Source organism: Gigantopelta aegis, chromosome 9 (genome assembly GCF_016097555.1).
Source record: "Gigantopelta aegis isolate Gae_Host chromosome 9, Gae_host_genome, whole genome shotgun sequence".
In the NCBI taxonomy this organism is placed as follows: domain Eukaryota; kingdom Metazoa; phylum Mollusca; class Gastropoda; order Neomphalida; family Peltospiridae; genus Gigantopelta; species Gigantopelta aegis.
In genome coordinates, this window is record NC_054707.1 from 22363153 (window position 1) to 22378765 (window position 15613).

The 15613-nt window shown below is 41.0% G+C and overlaps 1 protein-coding gene across 3 annotated transcripts in view; it reads left to right on the top strand.

Moving 5' to 3' along the window:
• Window positions 1–14528, top strand: part of LOC121380439 (troponin T-like) — a 35874-nt gene extending 21346 nt beyond the window's left edge. For 2 of the 3 annotated variants that reach the window (XM_041509258.1, XM_041509256.1), the window contains 7 exons: window positions 65–73; window positions 3407–3622; window positions 5002–5042; window positions 6224–6265; window positions 9989–10025; window positions 10724–10955; window positions 12939–14528. In XM_041509258.1, the coding sequence (XP_041365192.1) occupies window positions 65–73; window positions 3407–3622; window positions 5002–5042; window positions 6224–6265; window positions 9989–10025; window positions 10724–10924 (546 nt within the window). In that variant the 3' untranslated portion in view covers window positions 10925–10955; window positions 12939–14528. The remainder of the gene's footprint in view (window positions 1–64; window positions 74–3406; window positions 3623–5001; window positions 5043–6223; window positions 6266–9988; window positions 10026–10723; window positions 10956–12938) is intronic. The other variant, XM_041509257.1, reaches the window with a different exon arrangement.
• Window positions 14529–15613: the final 1085 nt, after the last annotated feature.

Sequence of the window (15613 nt, forward strand, 5' to 3'; positions counted from 1 at the left end):
GAAAAAATTTGCTGGAGACCATGTTAAACTCGATTTTATGCAATGTGTTGTTTTTCTCTTACAGGAATGCAGAGTAAGATGCTAAGGACACACACAATATGGTACTGAAATATTCTGGAAGGAATGAAACACACAAAAAAATAGTCAAAGTATTAAAATAAACCGGAAATGAAGATTCCATTCATACATTTTTGGTTACAAATAGTTCAAATCTTTCCAGAATATTTTAGTTTAAAGAGAACCAGTCATAGATGTTGGTGCACACTTTATAAGGCTGTTTCACATCTACTATTAATTAAAACTAATTTTAACTAAAGAAAGTTTGAAAAGAAAATCCTCTGTCCTTTTCTATCTAGGTTAAAATTAAAGCCTAAATTTAGAATACTTGGGTTTTAATATTTAACAGTTAAATTTTAATTGCATATTAATATTATTTCTTTTGTGCATATATTGTCAAGAAATTAGATGTTTGACAGACTGATGTATCTGGCGCCAGTATTCAATGAACGGTTCTTTTTAATAGGAATGCTGAAACGAAACTAAATTTGGATCTGAATGCAAAGATCATTCTATCATGTTTTCAAATCCTGCATTGCCACATAAAACAGAATACTGTCTTGCTAAAATGTTTCGCATTAGTATGTGTTTGGCGTTTATCGCAAGACAAGATTGGCAATAACCACAGAAAATGATCTTTGCGTTAGCAGGGAGTGTCATAAATAGGTAATATATTAACTGTACACATTTATTATTAATCTGTCTTAAACTGAGGCGAATCATGAGCTAACTAAGAGGTTTTAGATCGATTTTGGTAGTTTAGCATTTCATCTTTTGCAAACTGATATACCATAGTTAATATCATGTGTTCATTCTTGTGTAATGTGCATTGAGCATTTATTCATTCATTAAAAAAACCACACAAAAAAACACAAACAAAATTGTAGAATGAATTCTGTTTTACGTTGTTTATTTTTATTTAATTTTTTTTTTTTTTTAAAGAAACGTTCCCTAAAATAAAGTAACAAATCAATTTATTTTACAAGTGCAAAGGTTTTGACTTGAACGTTGATTATTATTATTATTATATTTTTTAGTTTGTGTAGTTTGTATATTTCAGTTACAGAACTAACCTTTTTTATTTGGTTGGAATGTTTTACAGAGCATATCAAATAATGTTTATAATTAGGCAATTTAGGCAGTCATAAACATATTTATTGAAAATATTGTTTAAAAACAAATTTCAGTTAAATGACTAATGTGTGCCACTGATGTATGACGTGTGTAGTTGGGTGTATTATAAAGGACTAATATATCATTTGTGATAGAAAACAAATGTGAGTTTATGTGGGAAGACTTGGGTATTTTGCCCCTTATAGACGACTGTTGCGTACCACGCATGCTAAAGGATTGACGAGTTAAAGCATGTTGGTGTGCCATGTTGACGAAAGAACAACTTGTGCCATGCATCCGAGAAAACTACAGTGTGCCATGATGTGTGCTAGAATACTAATGTGTGCCATTGATGTCCAGGAACTAAGGTGTGTGTACTGCGTATTGAAACCCGGGGAGCAGACGTCGAGACTAATATCTAAGTGTTAAATATACTTAGGAATTAATGTGTGTCGTGAGTTCTGGAAAAACTAATGCATGGTGTGGGTGCAGAGGTTGACTATAGTGTTTAAGAATTCGAAGTAACAGGCCATTGTTTGCTTATGACAATATGACACGTGCCTTCAGTCTGAACTACAAAACCATTAGTGTATCTAAGTTCGTATCTCTGCACAAGATAGTCCAATAGTTAAAAGTTAAAGTTTGTTTTGTTTAACAACACCACTAGAGCACATTGATACATCAATCATCGGCTATTGGATGTGAAACATTTGGTAATTTTTATATATAGTCTTAGAGAGGAAACCCGCTACATTTTTCCATTATTAGCAAGGGATCTTTTACATGCACCAACCCACAGATAGGATAGCACATACCACTGTCTTTGATATACCAGTCGTGGTGCACTGGCTGGAACGAGAAATAGCCCAATGAACCCACCGACGGGGATCGACCCCAAACCGACCGCGCATCAAGCGAGCGCCTTACCACTGGGCTACGCACCGCCACTGATAGTCAAATAGAGATGTCGGTGCATTCAGGAAATGTGAGCTAAACAATATTATTTTAAAACTGTTTCATAACACTGTAGAAAACATCTAATGCCTATAACCAAGTGAGTTTGTAACATTAAGACAATAACGCTAGTGTCGATAAACAAGTATTTTAACACCAGAGAAAAAGACTCTCTATTTTTTTTATACACTATATGTATAATTATAGTTATAGACTTATACTATGTGTGTACATTAACTTTATATAGCAACTATAGTAGTATCTAGTTTGTGTAAATGGGTCCGTATATGTCATTATGGTAAGCACGTGACTGGAGTTCGCACGGTAGGCCTAGTATTATGACTAAAAATATACTGAAATGAAGTTATATATATATTATTTAGCTTTCACGTTTAATATTGTGCATTTTGAGACACGCGAAAGACAACTTGTATACAAATTATATTAGCTAGAGACCGTTACAGGTCAATAATTGTTTAACGTATACGGCTACTACTTTTCAACCTAAAGTATCGTAAATTGCATCGTAAATTAAATTTATTTAACTTGACTATACTATGATTTTAAATTCATTAATGCACGAATTATTTGTTGTTTTGCCTTCTTCATTTTATTATTACTATTTTTGTTTTGCATCATTTTGCTTGGCATTTATTGCCTTTTCTCGATATTGTTCGCATACTACCAATCAGTATCATATTATATTCATGGTCGAATTAATAAAATGCTTTGAAAATTACACATATATATGCATTGGGATTTTTATTCACGCATTCGTCCAAAACTATAAATTCTATGTCGCTAAATTTTAAAAGCTGACCTTTTTGTTGGTACGTGGAATGTACAAATATCAAAATGTCATAGCTATAATATTATATAATATTAGCTATTATATTATATAATATTATAATGTCATAGTCATCATATTATGGAATTGTTTAGATAAAGGGTGTCGTGGGAGTAACTATTCACCCCTCGCCAATATACGGCCTGGTTTGAATGCAATTAGAAATAGTACGAGGTGGATTTGTTTTCTGCTTGAGGTATACACGCTTTAAAATTCTGTCTGTTACTTTTACTTATTATTTTCTTTCTTTTTTTATTTTATATTTCTGTGTTCCGGAAAGATATGCTTGAACCTTTTCAGTTCTTATTATAATATTGTTTTTAAACTGTTCCTCAAAACAAAATTTTAAATATCAGTTGATAATAATTACAACTACGCAGATCTTAATAATTATATACGAGCTCACTAATTTTGTTTCTGTGCCGCCATTTGTAGTTGGATCCCCTGAGCGCCGAGGACATGCAGAAGTCGAAGGAGCAGCTGGAAGAGGAGAAGCGCGCCATCTTGTCCCAGAGGATCCAGCCTATCGGCATCGAGGGGTTGGCCAGCGACAAACTGCTCCTCCGGGCCAAGGAGCTGAACGAGACCATTCGACGTCTGGTGGGCGACAAGTACGACCTGGAACAGAGATTCAAGCGACAGCAGTACGACGTACGTGATGTCTGACACACAGTAGAGTCAGTGTCGTGGTGGTGGGGGGGGGGGGGGGGGGGGGGGGCGACGTGAGTGATGTCTAACACCCAGTACAGTCAGTGTTGTGGTGGGAGGGGACGACGTAGGTGATGTCTGACACACAGTAGAGTCAGTGTCGTGATGGTGGTGGTGGTGGGGAGGGGGGGGGGGGGGCGACGTGAGTGATGTCTAACACCCAGTACAGTCAGTGTTGTGGTGGGAGGGGACGACGTAGGTGATGTCTGACACACAGTAGAGTCAGTGTCGTGATGGTGGTGGTGGTGGGGAGGGGGGGGGGGCGACGTGAGTGATGTCTAACACCCAGTACAGTCAGTGTCGTGGTGGGAGGGGACGACGTAGGTGATGTCTGACACACAGTAAAGTCAGTGTCGTGGTGGTGGTGGGGGGGGGGGGGGGCGACGACGTGAGTGGTGTCTAACACACAGTACAGTCAGTGTCGTGGTGGGAGGGGACGACGTAGGTGATGTCTGACACACAGTAAAGTCAGTGTCGTGGTGGTGGTGGGGGGGGGGGGCGACGACGTGAGTGATGTCTAACACACAGTACAGTCAGTGTCGTGGTGGGAGGGGACGACGTAGGTGATGTCTGACACACAGTCGAGTCAGTGTCGTGGTGGTGGGGGTAGGGGGGTGGCACGTAAGTGGTGTCTGACACACAGTAGAGTCAGTGTCGTGGGGGTGGGGGGCGACGTAAATGATATCTAACACACAGTAGAGTCAGTGTCGTGAGGTCAGTGATGTCTGACAGAAGCTAATAAATTCGAATAATTAAGAATTGGTGTTCGCAATATATCGTGGTACGCATCGCAATTCAGGTTCCTCTATCGCAATATATCGCAATACGAAAAAGCTGGCAGTACCCATCACTAAACACTGATATCAGACACACAACGTAGTAAAGTCAGTACCGTGTGTGTGAAAATATTTGGTAATAATTTCTTATTGGCTTCTAGTTCAAATCATAATATCTAAAATTACAAAGAAAAACTTATTAAATACTTTTGGAGGAAATATTAAGCCATTATTATGTACTTTGATAGAAAACTAAAAAATGTTTTTGTTTAACGACACCACTAGAGCACATTGATTCGGCTATTGGATGTCAAACATGTGGTAATTATGACTTGTAGTCAACAGAGGAAACCCGTTACATTTTACCTAATGCAGCAAAGGATCTTTTATATGCACTTTCCCACAGACAGGAAAGCACATACAACGGCCTTTGTCCAATTGTGGTGCACTGGTTGGAACGAAAAAAAAACCAATCAGCAGAATGGATCCACCGAGGTGGTTCGATATTATATTTTGCTGATATATTTCTTTCTTTCTCTGGTTTAGATGATCGAATTAGCAGAACGTGCAAGACAAATGAACAAAGGGTATGTAGACTTTAAACCTGTTGTGTGTAATGGTTTGTGGTCATGCTGACTGGTTTATGTTCATTAATACTTGTATATGAAAGAAAGAAAGTTTGTTTTATCTAACGACGCCACTAGAGCACATTGATTTTTTTTATCTTATCATCGGCTATTGGACGTCAAACATATGGTCATTCTGACAGTTTTTAGAGGAAACCCGCTGTCGCCACATAGGCTACTCTTTTACGACAGGCAGCAAGGGATCTTTTATTTGCGCTTCCCACAGGCAGGATAGCACAAACCTTGGCCTTTGTTGAACCAGTTATGGATCACTGGTCGGTGCAAGTGGTTTTACACCTACCCATTGAGCCTTGAGGAGCACTCACTCAGGGTTTGGAGTCGGTATCTGGATTAAAAATCCCATGCCTCGACTGGGATCCGAACCCAGTACCCACCAGCCTGTAGACCGATGGCCTAACCACGACGCCACCGAGGCCGGTTACTTGTATTTGAAGTACAATTACGTGTTGGTAAAGAGTTCAACTTTTGAATATTAATTCTACTCTATGCATTCACAATGCAATCAAGATGCATAACACGAGGCAGTGCCGGATTTATAAGGGGGCAAAGGGGGAAATTGCCACCCCCCCCTGCCAGAGCCCCCCCACCCCCCACCCCACCCTCCGACTAAGGACTTCCTTTATAAACAAATGTAGTAATTATAATATTTTTTTTTTTTTTTTAATTTGTGATGTAATTTAATTTCTGTGTTGAGGGGCCCCCGAACTTGAAGTGCCCCGGGCCCCCCCCCCCCCCAAGGTCTAAATCCGGCCCTGATACGAGGAACCGAATATTGCATAGAAATGATATACATGCATAACTGTAATTCACCAACTGTCTAAAACACCCAATTAAGACAAATATTTCAACGTTTCATGAGAAGAAGATCAAAGAGAGTGACAAATAAACCTGAACTAGTAAGGCAACTATTTTGTAGGTTGGCTTCATTTATCAAAACGATTGTTGTAAGAAATATTTTATAATACTGTACATGTAAATTATTACACAGAGTGATCAATTTGTTTGATCACGTACATTTCAATTGTCTGACTTTTTCGTTTGAAGAATTTGTGATTTTGGCCCCAATAAACGTATTTTATAACAACAAGTGCATGTATTTTTTTTTTTTTTTTTTTTTTTAGGAAAGGCAAACGAGGAGTGTCCACAGTTCAAGTTGATGAGTCGTATGTATTGCCATTTTACCAATTTGAGATTAAAATGTTTCTGGATATTTTACTTTTAATGCAAGAAACATCTCCACACCAAAATTGAGGGTTTAAAAAAGCCAAACAAAAAAACCCCAACCTATTTTAAATTTAAAGCAATATTTATATTCAAGTGTACACGGTTTTGATTTTATTTTTCTAAAATTTTGAAAATGATCAGGATTTATTTTCAAAGGTAAATATATAAGGGTGAAAATTGATTTTAAAATATCCTAGACTAAAGAGCAAATATGATTCCAAATCATTACAAGAGAGCATTCCCTATATATCCACCCTTCCGTTAAGTAGCTGGGCCTAATGCACTAAACACTCGCAACATTGCAATCTCGCAGTGCAATGCTAAAAGACTCACAAAGAATTGGAATTGGAACTCGTTTTACGTGCCCCTGTCCAATCAAGGTTCAGGCACGCCCACCCCGAATTTAGCCTCTGACTTCGCCAGTGACCAATTCCGGGACAGGAGGGGGGAGGGGGGGAATTGAGTTTGAGTTGAGTTGAGTAAAAGGTTTAACGTGCATATATACCACGAGAGTTTCACGCACGCCTGTCCTGGGCTTAATCTCTGGCCTTTGCCAGTGACTAAGTCCAGGACAAGGGGGGAGGGGGGGGGGGGGGGTGAGTTTGAAATGGTCGGAATTTGGAATAAGTATTTAGTAGCGTCCAGCGACTGCAGTTTGTAGGGATCCGAGACGTCACCGACCACGTACTTAGCGTACTGGCTCTTGATCTTTTGCTTCGAGAGCTGCCACTGGTCCCTGGAAGAGGCAGAAGGCCGCGTCTTGGCTGGTTAGTCCCCCGGGGGGGTCACGGCCTTCCGCTTAGCAACTCCAACTTCCAATGTCGCCATCGCGGAGTCCCCCGTGGGTGGGGGTCTCGACGCTGATGGGCGACGGGCGAGAACAGGTGAAGCAGGCCGTGGTGCACTGGGTAGGTGCTCCTCTTTCCGCTTCTGTACGGTCGGTGCGGTCGGTTGACGAGTCGCCTCCTTCCGCTCCGTCTGGATTGGTCGTGGTGGGGGCAGCGACGCAGACGGGACCGCCGCTGGCGGTTGAGCCACCAGCTTTGTCCCCGCCTGAGCTGTCCCTGGCGCACGTTTCTTCTTCCTTGTCCTCTTCCTCTTGTTCGAAACCGCGTCCCCGTACACCAAGGTCACGGTTGCCCGTGACCCGGTGTACGCCACGCGGTACTCTAACAACAAGCCGTAGCTAGCCACCAATCCCCCCAGGTGGGGGGGGGGGGGGGGGGTAGGTTGAGAGCACACGAAACAACGTCTAGTCTCATCGCTAGTTCGCTTGGGAGTCCTCAATGAGTTTGAGGTGGGCGGAATTTGGAAAAAAAAGCCATTTAGTGAAGTCCAGCGAGAGCGCGGACCAAATAGTAGACACCAAGTGAGGCCAAGCTGTGATTGGCTGGATTTCGATTCCTTGGTAAAACCTGTCAAAAACCTAAGTCTACATAGAATAACTGCATCCAAAAACATGTCTGGACTCTAAAATTAAACCCCAAAATAGTTACGACTGCTCGGCCGAAAGGGTTTTAAGGTGATTTTGAGCAATTGATCGGGCGCCAAAGTAAAATGCGTCGGACTATTTATAAAAAAATAAACATAAAATTTTTGAAGTCGATCGCAAAAGTTTTAAAGTCCAACTAGCCCAAAAAGGAGGTTAATACCTGTCCTAGCAAAGGTTGGCGTCTAAGGTGATCCGATGAAGTCGGTGGTGTCAAGATGCGGGAGGTACTGCCGGTAAGCGGAGGCCGCTAAACTCCTGGTGATGGATCGGTAATCAGTCCCCGCGATGATTTTCAGGACGCGATGTAGTGTCGGGTTGTCCATCTCCGTGAGTAGCAGTCCCTGGTTGTATCTTCCGCTCCGGCGGATGGTAACGCAAACTGCGTGTTCTCCCTCTCGCATCTTGAGTCGATGGACGGCGAAGTCCCCTTCATCTCGGCTGGCTGGTAATGGTTGGTAAGCCTGATGTTTAGGCGTGCTGATGAGCAGTCGTACGTCCTCAAGGTTGGTCTTTACCAGTTGGTGGAAACGCTGTTGGGGTCGGCCGGCCTGTAGTGACCACTGCTCCACTGGTTGTGTATCTGGTTCGGCGACTGAGAGGGGCGACATGGCTTGACTGGAGTGTCACTCGGAGGAGTGGTCGCCTTTCTCTTTACAACAGCCGTCTTCCGGGCCTGCGTCTCTACGGGTGTCGCCTGTTTAATCGGCGACACAGCCGAAAACGCTCGAGTAGAGGCCGGTGGAGTGGGTCTGTTGTACGGTGTGTCACAGATGGCTGTGTCCAACACGTTCAATTCGTCCTGTTCCGTTGAAGAGACTGCAACAGTTGAGGCCGGGGCCACTTCCGTCTTCGTCTTCTTTCTCGGGTGAGAGGCGTTGGACGGTCTAACAGACGGAGCCGCTGCCGGTGGTTTAGCCGCCGGGTTTGGCTCCCCCTGCGCCGCCGCTGGCGCACGTCTCCTCTTCCTCCACCTTCCTTTCTTCGCAATCCTGTCACCGTACACCAAGGTCACGGTTGCCCGTGACCCGGTGTACGATACACGGTATTCAATAAGCGTCCCATAAGTCGCAATTAATCCCCCCAGATGGGGGGGGGGGGGGGGTAATTGCACAGCGCACTCGACCACGACCGGTTGGTTTGGCTGCATAATGAAACTGGACTCACAAAGAGGATGCTTTGTTGTCTAGCAGAGCCTAAGAGACCTTTGTGAATTAGGCCAGGGCTCCGTTCCACGAAGCGTTCTTAGCCCGAAGATCACCGTAACTGCATAGCTGAGTGGAGTGGAACTGTTTTCTCGTGCCCCTATCCAAAAAGGTTCAGGCACGCCCACTACGGATTTAGCCTCTGACTTCGCCAGTGACCAACTCCGGAGCAGGGGGAGGGGGGGGGGGGGGTTAAGTTTGAGGTGGGCGGAATTTGGAAGAAAGCCAGTTAGTAAAGTCAAACGCGATCGCGGACCAAATAGCAGACACCAAGTGAGGCCTAGCTGTGATTGGCTGAATTTCAATTCCTTGGGAAACTTGTCAAAAAGTCTAAGTCTGCAAATTGAATCCAGCGAGCGCGGACCAAATAGCAGACATCAAGAAAACTCAAGTATCGCCGAGTGGGAGCCGTGTTCTGATTGGCTGAATTTCGATTCCTCGGTAAAACTTGTCAAGTACCTGAGTTTACATATGATATCTGCGTCCAAACCTGTCCGGACTAAAAAGTTAAACCAAAAGTTAGTTTTGACTGCTCGGCCGAAATGGTTTTAAGGTGATTTGAGCAATTTAGACGGCTGACATGTTTCCTCTGTCAATGATGGTTTATATAGGTCTCTTACCACTCCAAATCCTGTCATTAATAAATTAGCATTACAAAACTTTAAACAGTTCTTATACACGTCAAGCTCAAGCGTGTTTGGTGTTGTTGATATTGAATGTGCCACTCGTGAATGTTTTTTGGGTTTTAGTGGTCCAAGACAAGGGAGCTGTTGTGCCCCTGTTAGGTTAGATTTTAGTAAAAAGATGAAATTAAAAAATATCGTTAGTATATAGATCGTAGTTAAAAGTCACAACTATTTCACTCAATAAACCTTTGAGGCACTTTAACATGGTGAGAGCCTATGTAGGTAGTTGTCCAGTTTGCCCTGCCCAAAATTCACTACTAATATTGAGATTTTATTTTTCAGGTTTGATCGACTTGCAGATAAATTCACCAGTGCCCCAGTAAGTTAATTCTCTAATGTTTTGAGCAATATGATATTGAGTCTCTTTTAGGGGTATTAATATTACAGCACTGTCACCCTATAAGGCTATAGTCAGTTATATTCTTTACTACTAACTAAGACTTACTGAGTAAGGTGCACACTAAATTAGATGTGCTATCAAGCATAATCCTGAATTTTACAGAAATAATGTTTTGAAGGTGTGTTTGATTGGGTTGAGGAGTCTGGTGGATTTTTTTTTTTTTTTTTTTGGGGGGGGGGGGGGGGTGTTGTTGTTTTTTTTTTTTTAATTTTAGGGGATAGGCGAGGTTGTTGTGTTTTTTTTGTGTTGTTTTTTTTTTGGGGGGGGGGGATTTTCTCTTTTTTTAAATTATGCATACCAGCCTATAATCTCATTATCCAGCCACCAGGTATACAAACCTCACTGAACATCATGCGTTTACCTTTCCTCAACTATACGTGTGCACTAGTCAGTGGCGTAGCCGGGGGTGGGTGGGAGGGTGTGTGTGTGTGTGTGTGTGTGTGTGTGTGTGTGTGTTTGTAGGGCACGGGGCGGTGCCCCCCCAATAATTTTTTTAAAACTATTAAATTTTATAAAATACATACATACATAGTGTGAGTTGCCCCCCCCCCCCCCCCCACTCCCCCAATATAAAATCCTAGCTACAGTAGTTGTACAAGCCATTTCTTGTCTTGCAGCCCAAAATTCAACTGTGCAGTAAGTACGAGCGACACACTGACCACCGAACGTACAACGAGAGACAGACTCTGTTCGAGGCGCTCGCAGTGGAACCGCCCCCGCCCGAAATCCAGCATGTAGGTGGCTGGGAACCCCCCAGTAATGAACCCGTCGATTACGGGACAGATCAGCCGGCACAGGGCGAGGAACAGGCTGCATAATAAGTCACGTGATCTTCAATTCAAGTCTTGGGTACGTACATTATTTTATTTTATTTATTTAATTTTAAGTGATTTAAGATTTGGGTGTTTTTGTTTTTTTTATAAAGTCGATACTCATTCATCTACTCTTATAATATTGTTTAATAAGAAAAAGAAAGAATGGCTATTTAATTAATAACACAGCTAAAACGGTTAAAGAGAGGCTATTAAAAAAAAAACCCACATCCCGTATACAGGGGCGGATCCACATTTCAGTGTGCAAGGGGCTGATCACCTATATAAAAAAAAACATTAAGATATTTGTGTCAGGCAAGATATGAAAGGAAAGAAAGAAATATTTTATTTAACGACGCACTCAACACATTTTATTTACGGTTATTAGGCGTGCAGGATAGCACAAACCATGGCCTTTGTTGAACCAGTTATGGATCACTGGTCAGTGCAAGTGGTTTACACCTACCCATTGAGCTTTGCAGAGCACTCACTCAGGGTTTGGAGTCGGTATCTGGATTAAAAATCCCATGCCTCGACTGGGATCCGAACCCAGTACCCACCAGCCTGTAGACCGATGGCCTAACCACTACGCCACCGAGGCCGGTAGATATGAAAGAAATCAAATTTAATGAAGAATTACGAAAACAAGAATTATATCAGTACTTTGGTGGGGTTGGGTAGTGGTGGTGGGGGTGGTAAATCTCATCAGATGATCAAAAAATAAAAGCGTTTTTCTTTAACGACACCACTAGAGCACATTGATTAGTGAATCATCGGCTATTGGTAATTCTCGTAGTCATCAGAGCAAATACACTACATTTTTTTTTAATGCAGAAAGGGATCTTTTATATGCACTTTCCCACAGACAGAATAGCACATACCACGGCCTTTGACCAGTTCTGATGATGAGTGTCAAAATTCGTGATCACCACGTGTATGTGTGTTAACTGTAACCCAGTTTGGCTCACAGATTGTTTATTTTCAGATAAGACTTCAAACAGACACTTAGAACAATAATGTCAGCTAACATAGCCCTTCAGTTCCTGCACTTTAGAAAACTAATATTGTTTACAAAGCTCAAGTTCATTGACCGTATTGGTATTTCAAGAGGAAAGCGTATTCCAAAACCTTTAACATTGTTTGGACAGGAAAAAGCAATAGGTCCACCGGAGCTGATCCGTCCTGCAATCTAGTCTACAATAAAGCCATATTACGAAGTCTTTGTTACGTATTGATAGACATATTTACACAAGCATAGGCGTACGGGCTTCTATATCTGAGGCGGAGGCAGGCTGGCTTTTGCCCGAATGAAACGAAAATTGCCCGAATCTGGGTAACAACATTTATACTACCAAACAGTTATATAGGTTTGGAAACGAATCACTACGCATTTTTACATGGATTACAATTAATTTTGAGGGTAGAATGATGAAAATACATGGTAAAAAGGTCTTAGGTTAACATATTTTGCCCGAATATCTCTATAATTTTTGCCCGAATTTTAAGTTTTGCTCCAGAACTGGGGTGGGGGTGGGGGTGGTAGTTGCACCCCCTGCCCCCTATATCATACACTTATGGTGTTGGGCGGATCTAGACTGGCGAGTGACGTTTCTGGGGGTTTCGGTTCATATTTCCATAGAAAACACAGGCGTACGGGCTCTTATTTTTGTAAGGGGGCCAGGCTGATTTTTGCCCTATTTAAAAAAAAACCCGTCTCGACCACCTCTCCCTGGAAACACACCACGACTGGCATATCAAAGGTCGTGGTATGTACTATGCTGTCTGTTGGATGGTGCACATAAAAGATCCCTTGCTGCTAATCGAAAAGAGTAGCCCATGAAATGGCGACAGCGGGTTTTCTCTCTCAATATCTGTTTGGTCCTTAATCATATGTCTGACGCCATATAACTATAAATAAATGTGTTGAGTGCGTCGTTAAATAAAACATTTCCTTCCTTCCCTGCAAACACTGTGTTACCGAATACATCTAAATATAAATTTTTTCTTCTTCTATTTTCAGTGTATATATGGATTTTTCCAGCGTTGCATTTCCATTGACTGGTGACAACTTCAGAAGGCTACAACATCACCCTGAGAGAAATGAATCGTCCAAAGAAGCCGCGAACACTAAAACTCGTGTTGTGTTTAGTACTACCAAGACAGTACATTTCTAGTGTTGGATTTTCGTTACCCCCGTTTTATCATGAAGTAGACAAAACTTTCTTTTTCATGGAATCTTTTCTGAAGTGTCATTGGATATATAATCGTGAACAGGACAGCAGGATTATGTAACAGAAATCCTGTTGTCACTAATATAGTTATTTTGGTCACAACACTGACGTTACCACAGATTCTGTTAGCTGGTTTCTAAAATAATAATAATAAAAAACCCAATAGGCCTACACATACTGACTAGTTATAGTAAGTCTTATCGGCTGTTTCCTGAGAGAAAGAAAGTAAAGCAATAAAGTTGTGGAAAGCTGTTTTAAATGCTTCCTTCGACAAATTATCTCTTTTGCTCGGTTTGAGGTAATTTGAAGAATAGAAGTATAAAACGAATATAACATAATGTCCTGCCTCACAGTCAGTGAAAATAGCAAACATGATCTGTTGATTCTGTCTGAAAAAAAGCACATTTTAAAAAACACCAGTTTTGCGAAATGTGAAGCTTTTATTGTTTTTTGAGTCTGTAAACCAGTGTTCTTTCTCTTGCCTGTCTGTTAAAAATTGTAAATATGTATAAGTTATTTTGCAGTTAGCGTTATATATTACTGGCATATTGTGAAAACAAGAACAAAAATAAGTTTGCATTTAGATTGGCAAGGAAAAATTAAAAAGGAAACAAAAGAATACTTTCGCAATAGATTACTTCATTTTAACTCGAAAACGCGTGTACAGGAAGTGGTGTTTTGATAAAAGGCTTTTATGACATACTTTGATAGTTCTAAGGAAGTTAAAACAATCCAATCAGAGTCGTCAACACATCGCTTTATATATCATGTAAAACACAGCCTCCTTAAGATTTCGATACTCTTTTGAAAACCATGTCATTTTTAAATACGCCTGTGTTATTCAGTATATAAGTATGGTATTGTGTTTAAATTAACGGAATTTTTTAATACCGCATTTAAGCTAAAGGAACTTTGTTTAAAATTGTTTTAAATGAATGGAATTTTGTTTAATATTGTGTTAAAAGTTTTGATTTTGTCTTCTTCTTTTTTTGACTACTCAGACTGAGTTATTGCATAGCATTCAAGTATTTTTATTCGCTTACTATAGTTGATTTAGTTTGTAACACAATACATGATTTTGAAAAGCTGATTAACTACACAGACGTTTCGTTGAATGTGTTAAACCTAAACGCATTAATGAGTGCCTTAAGAAGCAAAACCTATCGTCTGCACTACCCATGACGTCAGCAGCGTTAGCGTTTTCTTCTGGAAGCGAGTTCTTGCTGTTTTGCGATTGTGACCTCTCATGTGCCAGTTAAACCTATCTGCATTGTTATTTCGTTTGTCGCACTGTGTGAAATCTTAACCATAGACGCCCCAACAGCCACACTGGATAATAATTCATGTGAATAAAACATTTTGGTTTGTTCAGTTGGCAACCGTCTTGAGTCTTTTTTTTTAATTATTATTTTTATTTTTATTTATCGCATTACATGATTGTTCCAGCAATACGTATTTGGGTGAGATGGGCAGGGTTTTTGAGGCGTCACGGAGAGCATCTTCGATCTATCGCTTATTAATTTGAAATTTAAATTTAACGCAGGGCCAGTTTAAAAGAGGCAAAGGCTTGGACTACGATTTGCTACAAAAAAGCAGGGATGTATCCTATTCACGTTATACGTGTTCATCGTTGATGTCCAGGGCCCCGTTCCACGAAACGATCTTAGCCCTAAGAGTACCTTAAGCGCATAGCTACCCTATGCACTTAAGTTGATCTTAGGGCTAAGATCTCTTTGTAAAACGGGACCCAGTAAACTACCAATCAATAATTAAAAAATGTATAAGCGGGCGTGGACCCATAGGGAGGGTGCAGAGCGTGTACCTTCTTCGAATATCGAAGTGCCTCGAATGTGTGCACTCAACACATTTTATAATTTACGGTTATATGGCGTGTGCTTAAAGCAATAGAGAACTGAATTGAAATGACTACAATGCATTTGTGTTTAGCGGTTAACATGTTACACATCACGATATGGTCATCGACTTGGTGTTTTGCCATATATTGTATAATCCATTATGATGTACCTCATGATAATAAACAGAGTACCATTGAGGTACATGATACGCACGTCAAAAGTAGGTCGCGATGACCTATTTATAGGACGCAACACACCACCAACCCAAGTTGTGTTTGCATGCAAAATTTGATGATCCTATATAAATTGGTAGAAAAGATACGGCCCGAACAAGGATTTCCTTTTTATGTGCAATAATACGTGAAAAGTAGGTCACACTGACCTTGTTATGTACGCAACTCGCCGCCATCCCAAGTTGTACTTCAATTCAATGTTTGATGATCCTATATGAACTGGTAATAAAGATATGGTCCGGAAACAAAAAGGTTTACGTATGGACAGACAGACGGACGTACGGACAACGGCATTCCATAAGACTGGCGTTTAAAAAGAAATTACGAAATTGTGGTATAAAAATATTTTAATTCGGTGACATTATTGTAGTCAGA